The sequence below is a fragment of the Ciconia boyciana genome, chromosome 2 (genome assembly GCF_034638445.1).
Source record: "Ciconia boyciana chromosome 2, ASM3463844v1, whole genome shotgun sequence".
NCBI lineage: Eukaryota > Metazoa > Chordata > Aves > Ciconiiformes > Ciconiidae > Ciconia > Ciconia boyciana.
In genome coordinates, this window is record NC_132935.1 from 158,622,050 (window position 1) to 158,648,659 (window position 26,610).

General features: G+C 38.9%; 1 protein-coding gene across 1 annotated transcript in view; it reads left to right on the top strand.

Moving 5' to 3' along the window:
- The window catches only part of PTPRN2 (protein tyrosine phosphatase receptor type N2), a 680,315-nt gene that overhangs the window by 639,449 nt on the left and 14,256 nt on the right, over positions 1–26,610 (top strand). The window contains 4 exon segments of the mRNA XM_072851628.1: positions 4,588–4,707; positions 5,825–5,991; positions 11,601–11,654; positions 13,747–13,811. Of these exon segments, the coding sequence (XP_072707729.1) occupies positions 4,588–4,707; positions 5,825–5,991; positions 11,601–11,654; positions 13,747–13,811 (406 nt within the window).

The following is a 26,610-nucleotide window of genomic DNA, read 5'->3' on the forward strand; positions in this document are numbered from 1 at the left end:
CGCTTTTTTTTAACCCATTAAAACATTGTGTTTTGGGCTTAAAATGTTCCAGAAAATATAATTTTCTGACTGTCTCCATTCAGTACAGTGTTTCCTATTTCCAATGGAGAACTTGAGAGAAGTCACAGTTGAGTTAATTACTTTCAAGATATGTAATGGGATGAATATTATCTGATCCAGAAAGGATTAGTACCTTGCTTTGTTGTTTTAGGAGTTGTGTTTATTCATGTTGAGTTTTGACTGTCATTAGAAATTATTTGGGTTTTGTTTGCTTGTTTGTCTGCTTTTCCAAACAGTTGCATTTACCAACTATTTGGGAAGCCTAAAAGACTGAAAAGGTGAATTCTTTAGTTTACTGGAGATCTCTCCCAGAAAGCAGCTGGTATGATTAGCCTGCTATTTTTGGTGAACAGGCTGGACTTAACTGATTATCCCATCTATTTCCTACTTTTAAGTCATCACATTTTAGAAACTTCTCCACCAGTGTCTGTCAAAAGAAGAGTGTCAGGTCGGAGCACATGTCATTTCCCCATCACTAAACTAAAGAAGAAAATTACTGAAAAAGGGGTTTGGGGTGGATCATTCATTATAAAAAGAAGCTTAGAAATGATGAAGTGTCTGAAAAAAATAAAAGGATTCATATTAACTATTTTATTTACAAGCTAGTAAACAAGGCAATTTTAAAATACAAGCTTTCAAAAACTGGCGTTATATCGGATTTGTGGCAGTGTTGTGGCACTGATTCTCCTATTTGTGCCTTTATTTTTCTCCTTACTTGAAAAACCAATCCTGTGCTCTTTTGCAAGTAATTCGTACTAAATACAATTAATCCCAATGCAGAAGTCCTTTGAATGGGACTGGCATACTAGATAACCACAGCGTGAGGTCTCTACATGTGGTGGATTTCATCAACAGGAAATCCTGCGGATGTCAAATGCACTGCTCATCTTTGGGTTGCAGGATTCAGCCCTTAATTTGCAGTAAATGGAGAGGGATGGTGTTATTCTTGCCTACGAATTGTTTTGAGAATGATGCATACGGCAGAACCTCATTAAAGATCATTAACATGTTACTGTCTAGGCATATAGGCTGAAGGTAGACATGTCACATAAAATTACACACTGTCTTCCCTTTTCAGCAAAGCATGCATTGCAGAGCTCTATAGTGAGCTCCTATACATAACTCGGACTTTATCACTTCCGTTCAGAAGACTCCATTCAACATTTCTTCTTCTCCTGGAAGTATTACCATGAATTACAAACATGAAACTGCCTGTGCTAAGTGATCGAAATAAGTTTAGTTTTATATATTATATATAAAACTAATATATTATACAATAAAACTATATATTATACATTATAATATATATTATATGTGTATAATATATGTTATAAACTGTTATGTATAAACTATATATTATACACGTATAATATATAAAACTATATATTATACGTTTTATATATAATATATAATATTGATTATGTAATATATAGTTTATATAAAAATGTATATATGTATATTTCATTTTCATAAACACTTAGAGTCTAAGGCTTAATTTTGCTGGGCTCTACCTAAAAAGAAAAACCTCTGCCCTGAAGACCTTGTGTTCTCTTTATTCCTATGTCACATGCATTGACTTACTTTCTATTGTGCAAGCATACAGAGTTCAGAATTACATGAATGACTGTGAATTTGCAACTGAACCTCCTCCTTGATTCTCTAACCCCAGCTGAAATGTCTGTTTGGTAACCAGAGGCACTTCTCCGAAGGCTGTACTGGGACTGTGCAGACCAGGTCTGTGCAATCTCTTCCTTCATTAATTACAAAGACACACTCCTTGGGGCCACTTTCTAGCACGTGGCCATGTCTGGACACTCTGAGCACAGCAGTGTGTTAGGTGTTGGGAGATGTGGCTTCTGAAAAACCCATCGCCAAGTTAAAGATGGGGCGGTGGGCAGGCAACAGTATAAAACTCTGAACTGCCTTTGAATCATCCCGCTTCTGCGTTATTTGGAAAGACATCCAGATAACAGCCTGATGGTCTAATATTTAAGTTATCAAGGAAACAAAGAAAATGCTGTAGTCCTCCAGTCACAGGCTTGTGAGTCTTAGTGAAAATCCCATCTCAATGGTAAGCACAGGAGATGCAGTGACAATTGCTTGTAACAGGGTTGAGGGCACTAGATTGTATTACCTTCTTGATTTAGTAGATTTGACTTCTACATTTTCACACAATGACCTAAAAGAAATATTATACCCCAGAGTAACTTTGAAATTGTTTGTTTAAATTAACTTTCATTTGGATTTATGCTTAATGAAATCTTCAGAGATGCAGACAGCCCCTCTCTAATGAAATGCTGTATCTTTGAACCAATGAATAGGGTTGCCAAACTGTAAGGATTCCTCTCTAAACGAGTGGGCTTTTATAATGTTACACTTGGGTGGCACAAGCAGAGTGCTAGATGATTAGTTTATGGTCTACATCATTGTATTTTTATTACACTCATAAAAACTGTGTTTCTCCTCATTTTCGTAATGGCTTCAATGAGCTTCTATACCTTCTAGAGGCACATTAAATCGTTATGTGATGAAAGTACTGATTTACTGGGGCTAGTTTTAAAGTAAGATACATGTTTTGAATTCCTATCTTAGTCTGATCGCTGACTGAAAAAGGTGAAACTACGTTAGAATGAATGAAATCTATATCATCTTCCTTACATACAAAGAAGGTTCCCAGTGCAAAAACAAATGCAATACAAAAAAGATACAAATAATAAATCTACGTCTGTCTATAAAATAAATTATCTATCAACTTAAAGTATTTTTGCTGGTTTTGTGGCATTGTGAGTTTTTAACAGGAGGATGAGTGGATTACAGATATTTTTTGTTAAAAAATCTTTTTAAGAGGGGAAAAAAAAGAAGATTAGAGGTTATTTTTATTCGTTACATTCAACTGTAATTTTTTTCCCCACTTCTGTTCAAATTATAAATAACCCTATTCTGTGCAAACCCTAGATTCATTTCTCTAAATAATTCTAAGCTGGTTTTAAAAGTTGTTTTAATTATGTTGCAAAATGCAAAAAGGAAGAAAAATGTTATTTGTTTCTCTATATGCAAGCTATTCTTAAAAGAGAAGACAACATCATTATCCATGAATGGGAAACCTTTTTATTTGATATGTAATTAAAAAAAATAATCCTTGAATTGAATGTATCATCTCATCTTTGCACAGTTTAGACAAAGGCCTTTTTTGTTTACAAAATTTACATGTCAATACAGTTGCTTATAAATATTTCTGTGAAATAAACATAACCCTTCACAAAAAGAGCAGTTTACTCTTCATTCAGTAATTTTATATGCTAGCAAAAAGACAATGAAAGTTGTATGCAAATATAACATCAATGTACAGCATAATAATAACAGTTTTTAGTGATTATGCTGCTTGGTATTAATTCATAGGAGCCTTTTTGTTCAGCCATGGGCTGTGTTTGGAACAGAGATACGCCAGACCAGAGCATCTCTGCTTGTTCTGCTGTATGTGGGAGACATCCACAAATCCTTTAGTTGAGGATGCGCTGGATTCCGTATCCTACGCTGTAGCTGGTCTAAATTATTAAGCACTCATGCTGGTAGTGAAGATACGCCGTGTACGCTGTTTTCCTCTGTTCCTGCTGTACCTGTGCTCCGTGAGTGCACGGGCTGCAGCAGGAGCTGGATTTGCCTTCTAGCTCCAGGGGAAGAAAAGGAAAGTAAAAGGGGAAAAGAGAGAGAGAAAAGAGGGAAGGGGGAGGGGGGAGGAGAATGAACAAAATGAGGAAAGAACATTAAAAGAAAAAAAAGAAAAAAGGAAAAAAGACAGAAAAAGAAATTAAGAAAGAAAATAAGAAAGGAAAAATGGAAAGAAAGAAAGAAAAGAAAAAGAAAGAAAGAAAAGAAGGAAGAAGAAAGAGAAAGATAAAGTAATGCACATTTGCAACAAATCTTTTATAAATGTGCTTTTGGAGGGACCATCTCTCCGTCTGAAATGTTTCTGGAAGAACAGATTTGGTTTGGGGTTTCCCTGCCTTTTCCTCGTTACGGTTGTTCAGATGCAACTTTTACGATTGTTTCAGCAACGCAGCAGTTTAGTAGCTTTTGCTACGTGCTGAACTGTAAAAAGAAATAGGGCTGAAGACACAAACAGGTTTCAGTACATGCAACTTCAGTAGGTCCATGCTGCTTTGGTATTAAATATCAAAACCCAAATAGCTGTGTGTTCCGCAAGCATCGTTCAGTGTTCACTTTGCGGGTCTAAAAGTTTGCCAGAAAAGCAGCTGAACACGGTACCAGGAACAAGGAGAGATTTTGTGGAAGACCCGAATTGAAATCGCTGGAAATTCTTTAATATTTCATGGACGCCTGCAAAATATGGTGCCAGTTTATTCAGGGATTTGAAAGCAGCTGCAGAGTAAAAGTGTCTAATGAAAATGAAATAAATTTCCTGTGAATGGAATAAATTTTGATTGTGTGTCTGAGTGCAGTAATTATACATGTCACGCAGTAATTAGGCAGTCACAATGTGGCCACGGTGTCTTTCTTTGTCTGCAGATGGTCTGGGAGAACGGCTGTGTCGTTATTGTCATGCTGACACCCCTCGCGGAAAATGGAGTCAAACAGTGCTACCACTATTGGCCAGACGAAGGGTCAAACCTCTACCACATCTATGAGGTACCTAAACAAAATATCTGGTTGTAAACGTGACAGTAAGTGTACGGGTTGATTTCCTACGGGGCAAAATGGGGTTTAAGCTGACCTAACCTGGAGGTCGGCTCTTAAGTACTCTTCGTGTGCCTTCGAGTAGTTCTAAATTTGTGAGAAATTCAAGCACAGTTTTAATAGCGAGGTAGTTTCCGCTGAATAAAATCTAGTAAATAATCAGCCAAGTATTACAATGAAAAAAGGACAACAATCTGGTTTTTCAAGCGGTTTTGCAAGTGGTTGAAATGTGAAACCGTGTATTTATATTTTATAGGAAAATAGTATTTTTAGAACTAGTGAATTTTGCCTTAGGAAAACCATATGTATATCTTTGTAGAAAAGCCTCTATATAGCTTTAGTAATTAATGCTATCTATTTTTACCTCTTGCCTCCGTCACAACAACAAATATATATTTTTATTTTCTGCTTTACCTCTCTAGCCGAAAATATTGTATCACCAGTTTTGTTGCAATGTAACATTGATAATGGCTGTCAGATTTTTCCACTTGTCCAGCTGAGTAGAGGAAGAAAATAGTGCCACAATGCCAAATATGAAGAATAGGAAAATGTGAAGAAATAGAGTTATTTAAACCAAAATGTGAACAAACTTTTTTCTGCATTTCAGCATTTTTGATGCTTACTTTTCTACGTAGCAGAGGAAACTGACTTTTCACTTCTCATGTGAATTCAACTCTGAGATTTTTAAGACCTCTGAGCATGGCCTGGGCAATGCATTGTAGGCATTTCCGAGTAGAAAGCGACTGGCAGCCTAACGTATTTTCAGGCAGTGTCTTTTGTATTCACATAACGATATAAAGTTTCAATTTAGTGATTATTCCTTTTGCATTAAAAGTCTCAAGAATTTCTTTTGTTTTCAATAAAATAGCAGTGGCAGCTAACGCCTTCCTGACAACTACGCCGATTGCTAAATCAGAAAGAAATATTTTGCCAGCACTGGCCAATTTGCTAATAAAAATAAAACTTTCGTGCAGTTCCTTCATCCCAGCTATCTTACACCTGCAATCCTGAAGATGTGGCTTGCAACCGGAATTGCTGATCTCCGTCTGTTCCTTCCTGCGGGGTGTAGGTAAACCTTGTCTCTGAGCACATCTGGTGCGAGGATTTCCTCGTGAGGAGCTTCTACCTGAAGAACCTGCAGACGAACGAGACCCGCACAGTGACGCAGTTCCACTTCCTCAGCTGGAACGATCAGAGGGTTCCTGCTTCCACAAGATCACTGCTGGATTTCCGCAGGTAAAGCACAAAGTATGGCAGTTCATTTAAGATGATACAGACCTGAGGAACTAAACTAGTCCTTTTAATTGTCCTTTAAATATTTCTGGTTTGAAAGGGTGTTCCTCAGCCTGTGATGCCACAATGCTCAACTAACACAGAAATCTGCAGTAGGTTGATTTTTAGCGTTGTCTCACACGTAGATGTTGCCTGGTTTTAAGACATACTCGTTTCCCATTTAGAGATCGATTCCTTTCCTCCCTTTGTACAGCTCTTCGGTGCTTCTGTATTTCTTTGTTTTCCAAGTATTTATCCATTCTGCAACTTCCAGGCTTTTTGTGTGGCTGCCCTATGATCCTTATTGCAGGAGTCTCACAAATAAATTATGTACTATGAGCACGCTTGAAAAAAAGAATCACAGTGGAGTCATGTGGCAATAACGGCATTCCCGTGGGAGCGTTTGCTCGTAAGGATCAAACAGTGAGGGCTCTAGACTTTCTTTGGCTGCAGGAAGGTGGAAATTTGAGAAAGCAGATGAAAATGTTGACAAAGCATACCCTCTGGAATTTTAAAGAAAGTCAACGTGGCTTTAAAATACAAATATACAGAGGCAAAACCTGTGAAAGTCCTTGCCACCTTCTCTAATGTTTGCTGTGTCTATCTAAATTTTAATTTGAAAATTAAAGCCATGCATGATAAATACTGGAGCGAAATAATCTTCATTTGATTGCAAACCGTGCCCAGTGCATCATGTGTAGGTGTTAGTGTGTATCAGCTAATCCACAGCGATACGCTTATGACTAATGAAAAGAATCTCCGGGAGGTTTGGGGAGTTGCTTCTCAATCCACAAGCGGCCTGTGGGATCGTGTGTTTCCCTCTCTGTACTCCGATATTACCTACAACCCCCCGAAGTGATTATAAGGGGCTCAGTGCTCAAAAGGTCCAAACTTGTTTCTTTCAGTAAGTGCTGGGAGCTCTGACTGATGCCAGTCGGAGTTACGCATCTGCACCTGAGGGGAGAGGCTGGCCTATATCCAACGGGAGCTGGTTGCACAGTTGTCTGTTGGCAAAATTTTACCCTTAAAAATTTCGGACTAAATGCCACCCTTCATCCATCAGTATTCTTGTACGTATTGCAAGGCTTTTCAAAGCAGAGAGTCATCTCACACGGTGCAGGTCAAGTAACGGAGTACAGCCGTACTGAGTCACTAGGAACTATGGCTTGGTAAGAATATAAGGACATGCTACAGAATCGCAATGCAAAAGCAATAGCGGAGGAAGGAAGCACGGCCATAGGATGGAGTTGAAACTGTAATTGAATTTTCAAGGTTTTCTTGCCTGGGTTCAAACTTTAATGTGGTTTTTATAGGTTGATTTCCCTTTGCTTGTGGAACTTGCCTGTAGTGAATTTCTGTCCTGAAAATTCTGAATTGGTTCCATTAAGTCGTGCGAGGCTGCAGCACGGAGCCAACACAGCGTCCAATTTTGCCCTTTTTGAAGTTAGTGGGAAATTTGCTAGCAATTGTAACTAGACTATAAATGAGCCTGTACAGCCAGGACGTCTGAAGTTCGGAGCACCTCGACTCCGACTTGCTTCAGTGAGAATTGAGGTCCCTGCGTGAACTGCAGGATTAGGTCTACAGTAAGTCGCAGTTCACATCGCCAAGAAAGCACTGCTTAGAGTGACATTGTGTAAGGGTTAAATAGCCATGTTGAAGAAGTGTTGTGCAATACTTTGAAAAAGAAAAATGATAACTAGGTGAGAAAAGTAGTGGAGCTGCCATTCTTTGTATTTAAAGCCAGTATGGGAATGAACCTGTTAAGATTTAATTGAATTCTGAGTGTTCATTTAATATGTATTCACAGTCCAGTGTAGGGTACTGTAATCATTTGCTACGTGCAGATTTTGTACAATGAACTCATAATACTGAATGCATAGTAAAATTCCGCCCGAAAAGGAATTTTGGCATGCACAATAGCTGGTCTATGAATCTCAGTTTTCTTGGTCATCTGATGTTGCTGGTTTTTTAATGACAAAAAAACCTAATGCACTATTGCTAAAATAATGTATTTGGAATTCATTTATACAATACATGTTTTGCACCTGAAGCGTCCTATTTAAAGTACAAACACGGCTGGATTACGACAGCTGAGTCATAAAGCCCCCAGAATAAACGTCTGACAGTGCTACCATACTCGTAGTAGGGTAGTGCTAGGAAGGGGCTGCTCTCATTCCTTTTAATCTATGTTTTTATGTGCATTCAGTGTGTTTGTATATATATATGGATATGTGTGTATATTTATATATTCACATACATATATGAAATTAAGCATATACATAACCAACCCTCTATTTTTTTATAATTCATCACCAAGAAAAATTGGATTCCCAAAATTACCTTGCCCAGAGTCTGTGGAAATATGGACCTTAAAATTTTTATTGAAGTAAATTTTGCAAGTCTCTTTGAAAACTGAAAGCTTACATTTCTCTTACTATGTATAAGACAGCGTTTTAGATGATTTTGCATTTAGCAGATACATTAAACTTTGCAGAATAATCTATCATACTTTCATAATGTAGGTATAAATTGCCAAAAAGAGATTATTCCATATATTTAAAAAATCTGTGCAAAAGACAGTCCCTGAGAGGTGAGGCTACTACAGAAACCACTGGTCAGTTTTAAATGCTTCTGGAGTCCTAATTTCATTTTGAACAATAGACCAATCATTATTACTCTGGACTAGCTTGTTAGTCATGCACTGATATGTGTAATTAAATATTTCTTGAGCCCAGAGGGAGCACATTTACACTTTAAAGAGGGACTGCTAAGCTAAAAGATAATTAGCATCACATGTGAGGGCTTTGCTTAAAATATATATCTATTATGCTATCACTTCTCGCTGTGTGCAATGGCATTTACTAACACTGCTCACTTTAAAAATGGACAAATTCTTATTTTGCCAGCTAATTAGCGGTTGCCAGTGTCATTTTTGTGATGTTGCAGCTAGTAATATGAGCCCAGTTGCATAGTCACAAAAGTGATCATTGGAAACTGTGACTCTGCTGCAGGGACAATGTGGGAAACCCCTTTTCTGAGCCTCTAACGACCTCTGACCTTTGCTTGCTGATGGTTTGCATGATGATTTCTTTTTCACTCAATGAGCCAAGGGTTGGTTTGTATTACTAATCATTCTTTCTAAGTAAATTCTTCCTGTATACGTGTGTATATATATATATATATAATATATATTTTCTTCAACATTCGAGAACTTTGCTTACTGATGAATTTTCAGCTCACTCTCATTAGCCAGAACTAAGAATGAAATGAGATGTTGTTGCACTTCTAAATATTTTCATAAACTATATATAGACACAGCTATGAACCAGCTGGATTGAAACCCTTTGTTTTAATGTGTTTTCTGGAATGTGTGATAATGAAAACGCCTTCAATAAAACTGACAAACATAAGATGTCTTTCCCTAACGTGTGTCTCTGGCTGTCTGATTTACTGATAGGTCTGATTTACTGATAGGTTTAGATCCAGTTTGTCACTGAAATTATATTAGGACTTTGGTAGATGGCTAGTCACAACATGCAAATATCAAATTAGTGGTGCCATACAAGGAACAAAGGAACCACACAAGCAGAAAGAGAAATGGTAAATACCCCTCTGTAGTTATTAGCTTTTAGTTAATGCTATAAATGCAGAAACGACTCTTTACTAATGCACATGATGGGGGGCGGGGGGAGGATGACCAGCTGCACGTAGGGGAATGCAGACTGCCTGTATCAGATGTTGTTACAGGCATTTCAAATATAATTTACTGCACAATACAAAGAAAAAATATCAGGCTTTATATTGTATAGAAGGAGTTGAGCCTCAGATATGACCATCAAGAATTGCATGATTCATTCATGTGAAAACTCTGCTGCAGCTTAAGTCATTGAAGTTTTGCTTGGTAGTGCCTGCGTATATATGCATTTATGGACATAGAAATGGTCCATCTGACTTCTAAAGTCATGTGCTTCTCGATGGCTTACCACTTATTTCATAGAACGTTGTTCTACTGCATTAATTACTTACATCCAAGGACTATAAATAGGGACAGAATGTCTCTGCAAGTATGATTTACATCAGTAAGCAAAAGAGTAAGAATTGTGAAAAATTCTTGAATTCTAATGTTTAAAGGGAATCATTACAAGAACTTAATATTGTTATCAAGTTTGGTTAGAATCTTAAATAATAAAAAGCAGAATGTGCAAACACGGTTTCATGGGACATCACCAACATCTCTGTAGCCTGTTTGGGTTGAGTTCCAGGTATCCCAACTCCCTGTCAGATTTAGAAGTTTAGGCATCTTCAGGCTATACTGTAAGCAATGTTTAAAGATATATGCATGTTTTCACAGCACAGATGTTAGTGAATAGATGAACAGCCAAGAACTAAATGATTCAGTAGGTTAGTTATGCTTTAAAATTCATAATAACATCATACCACAGTTGCCAAATTTCAGCAGCTCACTTCAGTTTAGCAGTCAGGATCCTATGTAACACTTGCGCTGAGCTGGGGACTATTAGAGGGTCTGGGCACCCCTTGGAAGCTGCCTTGTGAAATGGTTTTATAGGAGACCTTCTAGTTCCAGTAAACTCAAACATCTTATCAAGGAAATGGAATGAAAGGTTTTGATTTCTTGAAGCAATGCTTTCCCATTTTGGCCTTTATTCAGCTTGCCTTGTTAACATATGTGTGCATATTTTATGGTTTTTTGAGTCTGTAACATACTTGACATGCAAAATATATCCTAGAGCAGAAGAGAGGGTTTGGGATTTTGGTTTTTGTAAAGCAATTTAAATAGATTTAAACCAATTTTGTGGGCTCTATTCTTAGACTGAGTATCTGGCTTTGCTTCAGCACTAGTTAATTCCTTCATTGAGTTTACATATCAGCAGACCTGTTCTATAGCTGTACTTTTATTGATTGACTTCATATATATTCTCTTGCCACTGAGAATGTGTAGCCAGGAAGCTGTAGAAAACAATAATGTCTAAATATTAAATATATAAGACTTCTGCACTAGAACCAAAGCAGTAAAGCTTACTGATGGTTTTAGTTATTTTTACCACAATAGATTACATTTTAGAATTTTGTGAGAAGCTTTTCAGGAGATTTGGTATTTGCCTTTCTGGGGCGAACTGGTTTTACAAATCAGCACACATTGTACAAAGTATATTGGAATGGCCATTTTTAATTTTGGATTCAGTTTGATGTCCCTCGAAGTTTCTTTGAGCAAGCTCATGAACTCAAAGTTGGCTTTAAAATTAGAGCATCTCAAGAGAATCTTCGTTTTGGAGCTAAGACATGAGACATTTGAGAAAAGAGATCATTTATTTTGCCTAGCCAACAGCAATAATGGGATGTTGTCTGGGATTTCTACAGCAGCAAAGCAGAAGCAAACTTTAAACAAGATTATGTATGTAACAACTGCTTGTTATATTAGAAAATTATCAACCTGACTGTTTCTTTAAAGACTGCAATATTTGCTTTTTCTTATTGCTTATTTTTGACAGTTGGCTAAAGAAACAGTATGTAATATGCTTAATTAATTTTTTGTGTCTGTTTTATTTCAGAAAAGTAAACAAGTGCTACAGGGGTCGCTCTTGTCCAGTAGTTGTTCATTGCAGGCAAGTACAATTTCTAAAATAGCTTTAGAGAGATTTGTATGTGTAAGAATTTAATATAGATATAAACAAAATGGGCAAATTAAAGCTTTAGATGAATCACTAAACAGATAGTGAGGTAGGCTGAAGGTATTAAATACAATCCAACTGGGGTTTTATGCTAATTAATACTTAGGATCTGTTTTCATAATAAAATTATCCTTTCCTATGATTTCATAGATGTCGTGTCATGACTTAACAATGTACGGCCACCCTTTCCGATACAAGTAGCACTTCAATTTCATAAATCTCCTTGAAAATGATAGCAGTTCCTTGCATTCCCTCCCAATTTAGTCTTCTTTATTTTATTAACACTCAATTATGTTTTATTTCTTCTTTGCTTGCTGTTAGTGATCATGGTAAGAAGAGGGCAATGTCAGGGAGTGGAAACCTACCCAGAGATTGAGTAATCCTTTAAACCCAGATTATCTTTAGGCCCGACAGTCTGACAGATGCACAGGAAAGCTATTGGGCAGCCCAATGGAAAACTTTACCATAATAACGCTAATGTTTGGTTTTGCCATTGGAGGTTCTGTGTTATAAGGAGAATGTTGCGTTTATTTATCGACAATATTCTTGTAGATAAGGAAGACAGAAAACCAGTCCTGCTAAGAGGCAGGTTGTTTGACATGTGGCACTCCGCGCTGGGTGGGAATGAGGAGGGAGGGACGTGTTTCTCACCTGTGGCTCAGCAGAGTCACCTTCCACCGGCTGCGAGGGGGCCCTCTGCAGAAGTGAACGCTCTGGAGCAGGCTTCTTTGCATCGCCTTCAGGAAGCCTGAGAAAAGAAACATTTGATGGAGAATGAAGAGCCTTCAAGTTTCTTGCTCTTTCCTTACTGCGATGGATGGAAATGCCTACCATCCGCTCAGTAGTTTTTGTTTTTATTGGGCCTGATCGCTGCCTTGTCTCTCATTATTCAGCTTAACTAATAAGATTGTGTCTTTGTTCCCTTCATAGACATAGAAAAAAAAATTTATTACCATTACCTCCTTTTCTCTAAGCAGTGATCTTGTAACTGAAAGAAAAAAACTTCTGTCTACAGAGACTTAACAAAAATTAAGTTTCATAGCCTGCCTGTAAACAAAATGCAATAACGTGCTTCACGCTGTTCTATTATTTTTCCTTTCATTAATTCTTGTACACAAATTGAGCTATCAATAAAAATAATGGCTTAATTAATAAAACTACATACCAGCCTAATTGGTCACACATGCACCTTTGTAAAAATTTTGGGGAGGGAAAGAAAAAAAGCTTTTACTTAAAGTCTTAATTATGTTTGCTAACAGCAGCTCTAAAAGAGCATCATGCTGGCAATTACACGTCGCTCTCTGAAAGGGACACAAGCTGCATTCAGATTAGGGAGCTTTCCCCCTCCCAAGGCTTGGTCGCACATCTCTGAGGAAGGGCTGATGATACACAAAAGTTAAAGCTGTTTCTTAGGAATTACATGATAACATTTTTTCTGGTCATTGCAACTAAGGAAGAATTAAAGGAAAAGGTAAACAGAAAAGACACATCACTCGTGATGTATAGTGAGGAAAGACTGCAGTCCCTCAGTAATCAAATCCTTGGGTTCCCAGACAGGTCTCTGCATGCGTTCCCTCTGACCGCTGTCTTCAAATGCAATCCGTGACTTTTTGGGACCCTTCAGGATAACGTTCTGGTCTAGTTTATTCTGTGGTTCTTGATCTCATATACAAGTGACTATAAGCTCCTTATACGTACACTTGTTGAACAGAAATGGTATCCTGCTTTAGGGTTACTGACTTTTCCACTGTTGTTTAAAATGCTTTTATTGCATTAACACAACTCGGCTTAAAAAAAATCAAACCAAATCCCTCTTATCCATGCAGGCTAATAGTTAATTTTCCACAAACAGCTTACGTTAATTCCGCGCAAGCTTTCCCTCCTCTCTCAGTACCCTCCTTTAGCCCCTGGTTCTGTCCTCTCCCCCCACGTGTAACAGTGTAACATTAAGGGTAGGTACCTTCCTGTTGAGTCGAGATGCACATTGATAGGCTCTATTTTTTTCTTTTTCCCTTTCTGTTGGCAGCGATGGTGCGGGAAGAAGTGGAACCTACATTCTAATTGACATGGTTCTCAATAAAATGGCCAAAGGTGAGGATCGAAGGCTTGTTACTTCCTCGGTACTGAAAGCTGTGCTTGTGTTGCCATGGCAATGCGGGGAGCAATATTCACAGAAAATCTGAGAATAAATTAGAGGGAAATTGTACTCTTTCCTCAACGTTCTCAAGTTTTATTTTCATAGCCATTTCAAACAACAAACCCGAACGCAAATGCTTCGGGAATGAGGAGGTGGGGTTTGTGCTGTTGAGAAGTAGTGGAATGTTTAACTTTATCATTTAAAATAGTTATTACAGTTTTTCGAAGAAGATACCGTGGGGCTGTACAATCCTTATTTAGTGGTGACATGAGTTAGGTCCTGGGCTGCTTCGTGGCTGTTGCCCACTCCCGTCACCTACCCAGCCACGAGGGTCAGAGGCGATTACTTTTCTTTTTGTAGCTGCCCATTGCCACCAACGCGCCTGGAAGAGCTGGTACTGGCCAGGGCCCCGTGTGCTGCACAAATTTGCCTCTTAGGAGGAAAAAAACTGTAGCGAACAGGACAGAGGACTGAAAATAAATCATCTCATGCTCTGTTCCCAGCTCTGCCACTGTCTGTTCAATATTGAACAATTTATTTAACTTTTCTGTTCCTTTGTTTCCTTTTGTGCGATGTAATTTTATGAAGTGCAAAATCATCTGTCAACATAAATACATACTGTTGTTTGTTTAAAATGAAGTCTATAGATTCTCTAGAGATTGGGACCATTCCTTTACTTTTTATTGATTGGTAAATGGTTCATGGTTCACTTGAGATACCCTGGAATAGTCTTTGCATGTTAGAACTCAACCAAATTTCTGATACTGATGCTGTCTTCAAAAGGAAGGAGGGTAAAAGTGGGCATGTAAACCTGACCGTATGTTAAAAAAACATAATAGTCAGCTTTGTTTATATATTTTACCCCTTCCTCATGCCTTTGGCCATGTTTGTATCACAGTTTCACAGAACCGCATTTTAAAAGGAGGTTGTGAGGTTGAAAATAAACAAAAAATAGTTATTTGCCTTTCTTAAGCTGAGTACTTAAGCTACCTTGATCTGGCATTATGCACATAAGTGTATTTAAAGAAAAAAGATTAATTGTAAAAACATGTATTAATTTATATAGAGAAGCAATATTTAGCTCTTTGAGTTCTAATAACTTTACGGTTGTTGTTTAAAATCTTCTAACACAGACATATTTTTGTATGTAGTTTAAAAATACACGCCGTGTTTTGCAGTCATCTGTTGCATCTTGTGTATCCCAGTCCTGCGGGACATAGTGCCGTCCTGTCCCTTTAGAAAGAAGAGTTTAGCATTTTTTCCTCTCCGTATTCTGGCTGTTAACATGTCTCGTCGAACATGGACCTACTTTTCTGCCCACAAGCATCCTGCGGAACTTGCTGCCGATGTTAAAAGAAGTTGTGTGTTTGCCTTCTCCTTAGCACTGTACTGAAAATAATTTTTTCAGTGGGATGAGATTAGTTTTTCATGCTCATTGGAAAATAGGTTTTCACTCTGTGAAGGAATATGGAGATATTTCCAACGCTTGTTACGTGCCACGTGACAACCTAGTCTTTAAAAATAGAAGCAATGGTACGTCGTAAAATTAATGTAGACCTTTGTTAGGTATTTGTTCGGCTCATTTCAGTCATCAGCAATGAGAAGCCGTAATGAAAACTAGATTTAAAGTATACGCAATTTACTCGCATAAAGAAGTAAATGAGAAGTATTTTCTAGCTCGGGGCTTTCAGCCACTTAAGGGAGGGTTGACTTTGTTGTAAAAGCACTGAAGAATGCCATTTATTGACTCCATTGTACCATGTAATGTCAAATTCCATTTTAAGTGCGGGCTTAGCGCTTCACAATACCAGACAAGTCATGTGAAACTGGCCAGAGAAAGGCGTCACAGGGCTTTTTGGAGATCGGTCACCCCCATTTTGTTCTTGACCTGCTCCCCTCTGCCCACAGGGGTGTGCGACGCGAAATCCCCTGACCTGGTGCTTTGGCTGGGGTTTAAATGAAAGATCAAAGGGCAGAGCGGGCATCTCAGCCCTGCTGAGGTGGGCCTTTCCCAGGCTGTCACACTGTGCGGCCGCCAAAGGTTTTGTTCGGGCGGGAACCGAGGCCCAGCCTATGCGGCCGGGGCCCTCTTTGTCTGGCCTGAGAAGCTGGAGGCCCAGGTTGAGGATCCAATGTTCATCAAATGATCAAAGGCCTGAAGCCCTGGACATGAAATCTTTCTTTCCATTTCCTTTTCTTAGAGAATGAATTGCACGAGTGGCAAAGAATGCCCTTTCCAAAGCTTTTATGTGGAGTGCGAGGGCTAACTTCAGAGTCCTTCAGCGCTAAACATAAAAATGTAAGTGCACTTTCAATCTGGGCCCAGCTGCAAGGCCAGCATCTAGTAACATTTCTTTCAAAAAGGCTTTTAAGGATTAAGGCCTTCAGTCTTTCAAAAAAAAAAAAAAAAAACAACGGACTTTTAGGAATAAACTTAGAATAATTTGAGTTTCTTGTTCCACTGTCTGGTTTATTAGAAAGTAGACAATAATGCATTTTTAAATCAAAGTAAATAGAGGAGTACTTAGTTTCGGCAGTGGGAAAGTAGAAAGCAATCAATAAATGCCTTGGCTCTTTAGTGGGGTTTTTAATAGGGTAGGTTGAGAAAAGGAGCTCCTTTTTCATGTAATGATTTACTTCCCTGCATTCTCTTAGACAGTTAACTGTAAATGCCTTTGTCGTTTACAATTTCTTCTCCTACCGCTCATTGAATTAGTGCTAATACTTAGTCTGTTAAACACGTTATAAATTCATATCTTCTACTGTCTTGCCTGTTGCCATCCCTCATACTATTTTAGATGCTGAAAACCACCAGCAAGGGACTTGTGGGACCTGAAAAACCACCAGCAAGGGACCAGCAAAGCCTAAAGCAGGGGAAAAGAAACCAAGTTGGGGAGGATTTTGTGCTCGACACCTGCCACGTCAGGCTGACTGCCCCAAACAATTCCAGAAAGCAGGAATAAAATTAAAAAAAAAAAGGCAAAGCACCCTATTGTAGCGCACTTGCAGAATGGTGTGAGTTGGTACCGAGGGCAGAACTGCCCCGTGGTGTAGTCTGGGGGTGCGCCGGCGGGAGGGCACGCCGGGGCTCGCAGGGAGCTCGCAGGAGCCCTCGCCCGGCAAACACCGTCCCGGCCCCCCGCTGCCTTTGGGAGCCGCGCAGCCCCAGCCTGCAGGACTCCCTCCGGCTCTGCGCAGCATCAGGAAGGCTTTCCTGTTGGGTTGGGTTTTTAATGACTTTCACTGGCTTCCGTGCAGTAAATGTAATGACTGCCTCTGTGCGTTCACTCCGAACAGCCACGTTAAATAATCTTATTAGATACTGGAACAGGCAGAGAACAACAGTGTCTATTCAGTGCTATCATTCCTGTGTCGTGTCAGCAGAAAGTTTTAAATGCAAGTGTATCCTTTTGTTTATTTGTTCCGGTAGCTTAGCGCTGCTATTTATCATGTAGTTTATTACTATAATTATTTTTCTTGCTAGATTCATATGCAGAGCCGTTACAAAACCCTGATCCTATGCCCATCAAAGTAATAACAAAAACTAAACAGTGTTACATCTGACCTTACAGTAACACATTTAAGTACTATTTAACGTGATTTAACTGTGATAACTGTGTAACTATGATACTATTTTTACATGGGTGTTACAATTTTGAGACAGTTACCAAGTGACCTCTCATTTCCCCAGCAGACAGTTTAGGACAAGCTCTAGTGAGTGAGAAGTTGAGAAGTTATTTATTTCAACTCCATGTGCGCTTCCATGATTTAAATAAATACAGAAAATGATAATGGGTTGTTTTTGTAGATAACAATGCTTGCTGGATTTTTCACAGAGACTGTTTTTCTGAGGCTGATTTCTGCTGAGAATGTCAGCGTTCTTGATGTATTTACGAGTTTTATCCTTTGTTACTAGGGACGATAAACTGATTTAGATTAGTCTGCTTGATATTCCTTCCTCACCCCAAATTCACAGTAACTCTGAGCTGATCAGGTTTTTTCTTTTTGTGCAATCTAGAGAAAAGTTGCGAATGTTCTCATTTTTTTGTCTTTCCTGCAGGCTTATTGTAGTGACTAAAAGTTTGATATATTGCAAGACATTTTTATTGAGTGTTTCTGGCATGAAAAAGAAAAAGTATGAGATTATGAGTCTTCCCACTTTCATTTTTCTGAACTGAGAGGCTTGGATAGTGTAGATAGTAGTTTGATTTTTAGATATTAATGCAGCTAGCAGCTGCTTGGGGTTTGCTGACCATCCATTTTCTTGTGTTTGAACTAGCTGGAATGAGATGAGTCAAAGGGAAGGCAAATATGAATTTTAAAATCCTTTTAAAGTATTGATTTCCGAATTCTAAAACCCAGCAAAAAGATTGGATTTAGCAAAGCCAAACCAACGGTTTATTCTCTCACATTCAAAAGCTTGGATTATAATTGATGAGCACACACGCTCTGGCCTGGGCTGGCTGCGGAGGTTATCTCCCCAAGTCCTTTCCTTGCCCCCGCTACCCTATTGTCTGAGGGTCTTGTGAGTCAGCTCCTGAGCAGATGCAGTTTATACCGTGACATTTTAAGGCAAAACAAAAGATTCCTTAATTCGCCTTCTGACTCATCGTGATCAAATGATTTGGGCTAATCTGAACCCTTGCTGAGGTTTTGCTTATCTGCTGTGTGGATTTAACAATCATAATGAAGTTGTGGGGTTAGCTCCTCTCTGAAGGGGTTTTATGAAAGAAAATGCTTGCCCATATTCATGTTAAAATGGCTTCAATCTGCTTATTTTTGAGTCCTTATGCAAAGTCTGAGAAAATTCTCTTGTTCGGTTGTGCTGATACAAGTCTAGAGCAGAGTATTTCTGACATGCTCTTGGTGAACGAGGAAATATTTCTTCAGCCCAGGATCCAGCTTCTCCCATGAAAATAAAACTTAACATACTACATGCCATACAGTGGTTGAGAGAATATACAGTGTAAAAGAGAGATTACTTTTTTTTTAAGTGGTGTTTAATGGTAAGAGGGCAAGAAGCGGGATTAGAAATAGGTGGTATTCTGGAGAAAAATTTATGGCAGAAAAATTCAGGACTTAAAAATGTAGATGTTTTCATGTTCTAAGTTTGAACCAATGGCATTGCTGGTCTTTGAGAGCTGGGTGAGATAGGTTATTATCTCTAGGAAAAAGGAAAAAAGTGCAGGCCGGTAAAGCCAAAAACTTAGATTTTGCTTTGTGCACTATGGTACCATCCACAAGACTGCCTCAGTTCTCAGCAGCAACAATGCTAACCCTGTAAATCTGAAATGTGGCTGTTTCGATTTCTGAAGGATGTTCTTAGTGTCCATGTAAACATGTCATATGGTATAAGGCCGGTTTTTCAAATGAGCTGCATTTATGTATTGTAACTTTTATGTAATGAGTTACCCTGGAAACACAATTAGGCAAACATCCTTGCAGCCTTTCCCAGCAGATAATTAATCACAATGAGAGCTGGGCCCCCAGCTACATGCAAAAGTGTATAGGGAATGTATAGGACAGTTTTTTACGGTCCAGCCTGTGATGCTCAGGGAGCTCTCGCTATTTAGAACAAGCTGTTTAAAACAGTGTTTATTTCCTTTGCAAAACACAGATTGACATATGAAGCTTTAAAGCTTTTGACACATTACTGACCCTATAGAGTCATCGATTAATAGTTCATAAAATGAAGGTTAAAAAGTAGCATGTTCTACAAGCTTCTGTGGTGAAATGAATTAGTGACCATGGGGAAGGTGTTGGTTGATGTTTCCTAGTGCACATTGTATGGACTGCATTTTTTGATGGTTTCCTTTATGGCATATAGAGATTTCCAACAAAAAGCAAACAAGTTATTGATGTAATTTCTTTGGCTTTTTTCTTTTTTATATAGTTTAGTGGTCAAGGATTACTCTAAAAGAGCCATATTTCTTGTTATTTGCTGTTCTGGGGATTTTATTGGCAAAGAATTGGGACTAGGAAAGTGTGGTAGAAAGCAATCCTAATTATTCAGGGTTTGGGGCAAAAGAATTGTGAAGAAAGACTGATCAGACATGGGCTATTCCTTGGGAAAGGGAGCACGAAGGGGGGTCCCCATAGAGCGTTAGAAGACCCTGAAAGGAATGTATTGATGTCGGTAAGCAGCTTGAGATAGTGACTAATTTGAAAACAAGAGGTCATTGACTGAAACTAAGGAGGAGACAAGCAGATAAGGAATTTGGGCGGCATTTTTTCACACAATGGGTAGGTTAGAATATGGAAAAGTGGAAAAGCTGGTCATAGAAGTACTGTGCTATCGGTTTGAGAAGCAGCTGGGCAAATGTTTGGAAAAGGAGGTTTATATACAGAGTGAAGAACTACTTTTTTTTGTAGCTAATCTCATGCAGCAGTCCATAGAAGGATTTGAAGAGAAGTGTTTAATTGACCAGATGGTAGTCTTCTGGCTGTAAAGGGTACAATGTATATTACCTAACTAAAGTGTAATTATTCCACAACTTCTATAGCTGGACCAGTTTAGTCATTTTTAAGGATAAACTTTGTTAAAGAATGAATCCATAATAGTTGCATCTTTTATTCAGGTCACTCCATGTACTGTCTTGTGAAAGCATTGCCACCTACGTGCAACGTAAAATGAAAGTAATATAAAATGTAGTTCTTCCAATTTAATAGATTCATGTGGGTGAGCTACTTCTGTGTCCCCTGTAAAGAAAATTCACATTTTCCAAAGGAGACTCCAAGAATTTAGGGCCAACTGAGGCGTGTTTTCAGAAATGTCACTTTTGCAATCAGCATCTTAAGTTTGTTCATATTTGATTCAGCATGTGGAGATGAACTGCCTTCCAGGTAATTCGCCGGCAGTTTCTGGAAGAGGTACTAAAAGAAGCAAATTGTGTAGAACTTTACAGGAGCTGGTACTGGGGAACACCTATAAGTAGGCAGCAGCAGCACATCCACAGTTCTTGCTATCATTACCCTTTGCACGTACACGTGTGTGTGCGCACGTGTGCATGTGTAAGTTAAATTTAGATGTGTGCACTGATATTTTCTAGAGTGACCATAGGTGATTAGGGGTTATCTTACCCTATATGGAATGCAGCCCATTAACTTCTATTTCTTGCATGTAGTAATTTAGGCATATTCCTTTTACTTTTAACTTCTGGGGGGGCTGGGGGAAATCTAGATGTAAAGGAGAAACAATTCCTAGATGATATAGAGTATGATGTGACGTTCTCATGCACAGTGGAAGTGAGGAAGGATTGGGCCTCAAATTAGCATCCATTTGCATTCAGTTACAGTGAGTGGTTTCTGCATGTTTCTTCCACATTGACAACGGATATTAGCTTAAAAGCTGACATGTCAGTAGTGAATTTCTATCTCTGCAAGACTGTTGAAATCAGTGAAAGCTTAGGAGCATTATTTTCCTGTAGCAGTTCTTAAAATATTAGGCTGTTCCTACGTGTTCTGTCTTCCTTTGGATTGTGTACTGACAAAGCCATATCACTTACATTTATACATTTATAACACGCAGTTTTCAAGTATTAATATAAAATGTGTAAACAGTAACACATTATGTAATTTATACTCTGTGTGTGTATGACTGTCACAATAATTTTCATTACTTCACTTTTATTACTTTAAGTACTCCCTCCTCCATGTTGTGGTTGTTTTGTTGTTTTGTTTTGTTTTGTTTTAATAAAGGTAGTGAAATTTTAGTTTGGGTCATTTTTAGGTGTATAGAAGCCCTTTTGTATTTTGTCTTAAATTACAGACAGTTCACAGGTTCAGGTATACGTTGGGTCCATCCCTAACTGCATACACGCATGCACACAGATTTTGTTCATCTCAGAGAAAGAATAAGCATTTAATGAAAATGCCAGCCTGAATACATTTATCTTTTTTGTTATCTTTAAAAGTGTCCCCCTCACTAGGTTTTTGCTGACGCTTTTCTTTTTCCATGAAAAGCATCAAATGATCCTCCTGGCCAACAGCAGAACTCCAGCAGCTACAGCAGCAGACATCTGGATAACTACAAATGAAAATGGCTTTTATTTTTGTAGTTTCTAGCTGTTGTTCAGCTCCCTTTTTTAACTCTAATATTTACAAGTGTTTTTATTTAATGGGCACTCAGACAATGCAAGTTGAAGGAAGAAAATACTCTTGTTTCTTTGCAGCAGAGCACTATACAAACAGCAGTTACTCTTACAATGCTTTTTTCACTTCCATGGCTGTCCTGGTTTTGGCTAGGATAGAGTTAATTTTCTTCCTAGTAGCTGGTATAGCGCTGTGTTTTGGATTTAGGATGAGAATAATGTTGATAACACACTGATGGTTTAGTTGTTGCTAAGTAGTGCTTACACTAAATCAAGGACTTTTCAGCTTCCCATGCTCTGCCAGGTGCACCAGAAGCTGGGAGGGGCACAGCCAGGACAGCTGACCCCAACTGGCCCAAGGGCTATTCCATACCATATGGCGTCATGCTCAGTATAGAAACTGGGGGGAGTTGGCCGGGGGGCAGCAATTGCTGCTTGGGGACTGGCTGGGCGTCAGTCGTCGGGTGGTGAGTGGTTGTATCACTTGTTTTTTTTCCCTAGGTTTTGTTCCTCTCTCTCTCTCTTTCATAATTTTCCTTTTCATTACTACTACTACTACTACTACTACTACTACTAATAATAATAATAATAATAATAATAATAAACTGTTCTGATCTCAGCCCAAGAGTTTTCTTACTTTTGCTCTTCAGATTCTCTCCCCCATCCCACTGGCAGAGGGGAGGGTGAGCGAGCGGCTGCGTGGTGCTTAGTTGCTGACTGAAGCTAAACCACGACAATGGCCTTCCCTGCACTATACTGCAACTGGTTTATCTTTCCATTGTGGTTCCATGTTGCTTTTTCTTTTGCCATTTCCATCAAAATTGCCAAACTGGGGAGTGAGGGAAGAGGGGAGGGCAAAGACAGAAAACACAGATCTCAAACACTGTTAGATTTGGCAGATTCTAGCATTCAGGACCCCAAAAGTGCAGTGCAGAAACTCTAGTCTTTTCAGCCCAGGTTCGTTCCAGCTAACTTTAGCCATATAAAGCACCTAGCGTTAAGCATCTCGCCTAACCTAGTTGTCTAGGTCTCCTCAGCCATCAATGGAGAACGATACGCACCTCTGGAGGATAATTCTCAGGCAAATGAATTGCCCATCAGAGCTTCCCCTCTCTCTCTTAGCTGTTGGGAGAGGAGATGACTAACTCCAATTCGAACTTCAAGGATGGCTGGAGTAGATGAGATGAGGCTGGGCCTTTGAGACTAAGCTAGTTAGTAAATATTACCGGTATGCCATTAAAACTAATGGTCAGTGAAGAAGTGGTGTTACACTCCCCCTAGTTATGACCCTTTCTTCTTTAATCAGATTGAGTTTGCCCCTCATATGGTGTGATTAAATGTTTCGCTGCAACATTAAGTACTCAATGGGGCACACAGTCGCTGGAGCAGCTATGCGAACTGTCCTTTAGAAGTTGTCAGTAGGAAGCTGGAGGCATCTAGGGCTTTAGAAGCGTTGCAGATCTATAGCATATCTGTGCTACGTCGAGCTAGCTTGGGCATTGGGAACAGCATAGCTACGCCAGTGTCATAGTCCATGAGTGCTGATTTACCCTGCTAACTCCCCAGAGAGCCCACTTCGGTTTCCATACGCTATCACAACCAGCAGTATAGATGGGTCCTTTTGGTATATTAGCCTCCTGGCAGACCTGGGTCTAGTTACTGTCTGTCCTTCTTCAGGAGGTTTGTCCTTGGGTCTCCACAGTTCATTGTCTGCCTCCTTGCCAAGGCAAAGCTGAATGCAGAAGAGGGCCAGAAAATGTTGTACTAAACCCAGAAAAGCCTATTTGTCAGAGTCCTCACATGGGGAGGGAAGAAAGGCAGCATAAAGCCGCTGTGCACGAGTTTGCTTTGACCATGAAGCATCATTTTTAGGCATGAGTCATGCAGTCATCACCCAAACACGAAAACCACTTGTATTCTTCCTAAACACAGACACGCTGTGATGAGACAGCTGATTGTCCTTGCTGACACTGTGGTTTTGGCCTTATTTTCTTTCTCATGTGCATTTTTGCTGTTTCATAATACTACAAGTGATTCTTCCACAGCACTCCCGACTGCTTGCAAATACTGCGCCGTGCGTGACTCTGAGGGTAAAAGGCTGCCGATCAGCAGCCTCTCGCAAATATTAATTGGATCTTTTTCAGCTTCTAGCAACAGCAGTGAAAGAACTGTATTAGGGACTCTTCCTTCGAGATTTTAACGAGCCAGTTTTTAATCTGACCTAACAAGTCTCTTTGCCCTTCAAGGCCTAATTCAAAATCTATACAATATAATAAATATAAAAAGATGCATTAAGCAGGTAATATCTGACTAGAATGAAACTGAATACTTACTGCTGCAAAAAGAAAGGCACTTGACAGGTCATTTCTGTATTCCCCTCAGTACTCCGGTTTTTTTCTATTGGGATAAATGCTTATTCCCACACAGATCATCGTCATCTCCTTAAGGAGAAATGGTAACAGTGCTAATAATCCCACATTTACAACCGCTCAGCATGACTCCTACATCATATATTCAGCTTTGTGATCACTTTATGATCAAGGGGAACAGAAAGGTGCAAAGGGTATTGGAAAAAAAATAGAGTATCTATCTAGGTCCTCACCTCTCTAGTGTCCAAGTACCTTGTAATCATTAATGGATTTGCCTTCATAACTTATTAGGTAGGAAAAAGATGGTTCGTTTTATAAATGATGGTGTGAAACAAGGGGTGAATTTAATGATTTAGCCAAAGTGGTGTAGGAAGTCGGAGTCTCAGTCTGGAAGAGAATTCGAATGTATCAAAACATAGCAACCTAATGACGAAGCCATCCTTTAGGACTCACAGTAACAAATTTATAGCCGTTCCGCAGAGTTATAATCGTATCTTTTTGAGGATATATGCCAGTAGATCTGAAAGTTGTTCCCAGCTAGAAAAATCCTTTTTAATTTAATATTTATGAGTGATATGTATTTGTGAAACATCACAAAGAAAACTCTTCAGTTTGGGTTATTGAAAAAGAAACCCCCACAAATAACTGCTTTGATGAAGTATTTAAGGATCATTTTATTTTTATAAATACACAGAAAATTCAGAGCATCTAGAAGCTAAAATATTCCTTTTAATACAGTCCTTTAATATAAAATTCTATCAGTCTTACAGAATCCACGCTGCACTTTTCATTAGTAATGAATAAAATAGAACTTTTGACTTTGCTTTCAGTGCAAGTATGTTCAAGCCTATTACGTAAAAATAAAATCTCAAAGCTTGCCTTAATTAAGCCAAAATTTTCATACATTTATGTAACAAATGTTGATTGTTCTTATAACAAAAAAAAAAAAACCCCAGCACGTTTCCAGGTGCATGAGCTCTGTAGTTTGCTGAACCTGAAAACCACTTTTTAATGATACGCCTTCGTTTTTTCTTCCCAGCTGATACATTAAAAGATGTTACCCTTCTCAGCAAACTTTGTCTGTCATATTCCTGTACCATCACAGTGACAGCAATGCTGCTGCCATGTGGAAGGGATTATCCTCCACAGAGTGCTTCTCATGTTTCTTGTGCTTATCAAAATGGGTCCCCTGCCATGGTTAGGGGGACGAGAAGAGAGGGAAGGTGTCATTATTATAGTCATAAAACTAACATTAGGTAATTCATGATGATTTTAAATATCGCGAGCTGCTGCTGGTCACCTCATGGAACCTATTGCAGCAGAATTTGGCTAGCTCGTTATTTATTGCAGGAGGAAAAGGGAATTCAACTTTTACCCATGTTTTTATGACATGCTGGATACTGCATTTATGCGGCTATCTAAGGGCAAACACTTTAACCCCTTGAGATCTGCTAATCAGGAGCACCAGCTGTTAAGTGCCAGCGTGCATCCTGCGTTGGTGCCTGCGGGGAGAGAAAGGGTCGCAAAGGATGTGACCCTAAACTTCAGAAACCGCGTCTCTCCTTAGGGGCAAAATATAATTCAGCTTGCATCTTCTCTTATTTTCCTTTAGTTTATCCAGTTAATGTTCCTGATGTGGGTTGTTGGGCACTCACTGTGAATGCTTCAAGCCTTTAGGAAGATGAGAGTTAATTACTGAAGTTAAAATCTGCCTTGCACTGGGGTGGAAGTGCTTTTGGAGGTATTTACTCAGCTAGCTCACTGAGCTGCTAAGGGCAGGGGGAAGGCTAGTAGTATCTGGCTCAGTGAATTACTGCAAATGCATGTTCTGTTTAAAAAAAACCAACACCGCACATTGCACAGTCATTTTTCACAATGCTGCTGGTACAACATTAGCTCAGTCTCACACTAAGTTACATTTTTACGTTTATTTAAAAGAAGCAATGAAATCCATTGTGAAAAAGGAACCTGTCACAAATACGAACCAAATTTATTCCCTGCAGAGTAAAATACAGTCAAAAGGTGAAAAGGCAATTCTTTATTCTTTAAATGCTTCCTTTTTTATCCCACTCTTTATTTTCCGAAACCAGTAGCACTGTTAAGCAGATATGTATTGGTGGGGAGAAAAGATAGAAAATATTGCCTTTTTGATGCATTTTGTGTTCTCTTTTCCAATTGTCAGTGCTCTCCAGCCTAGTATTTTTAGCCCTTCCTCTAGATTATTTGTTGTATGACAATAAATTGATATCTCCATCTATTACTGGACTTCATCATTTGGTAGCCTGAGCAAAACA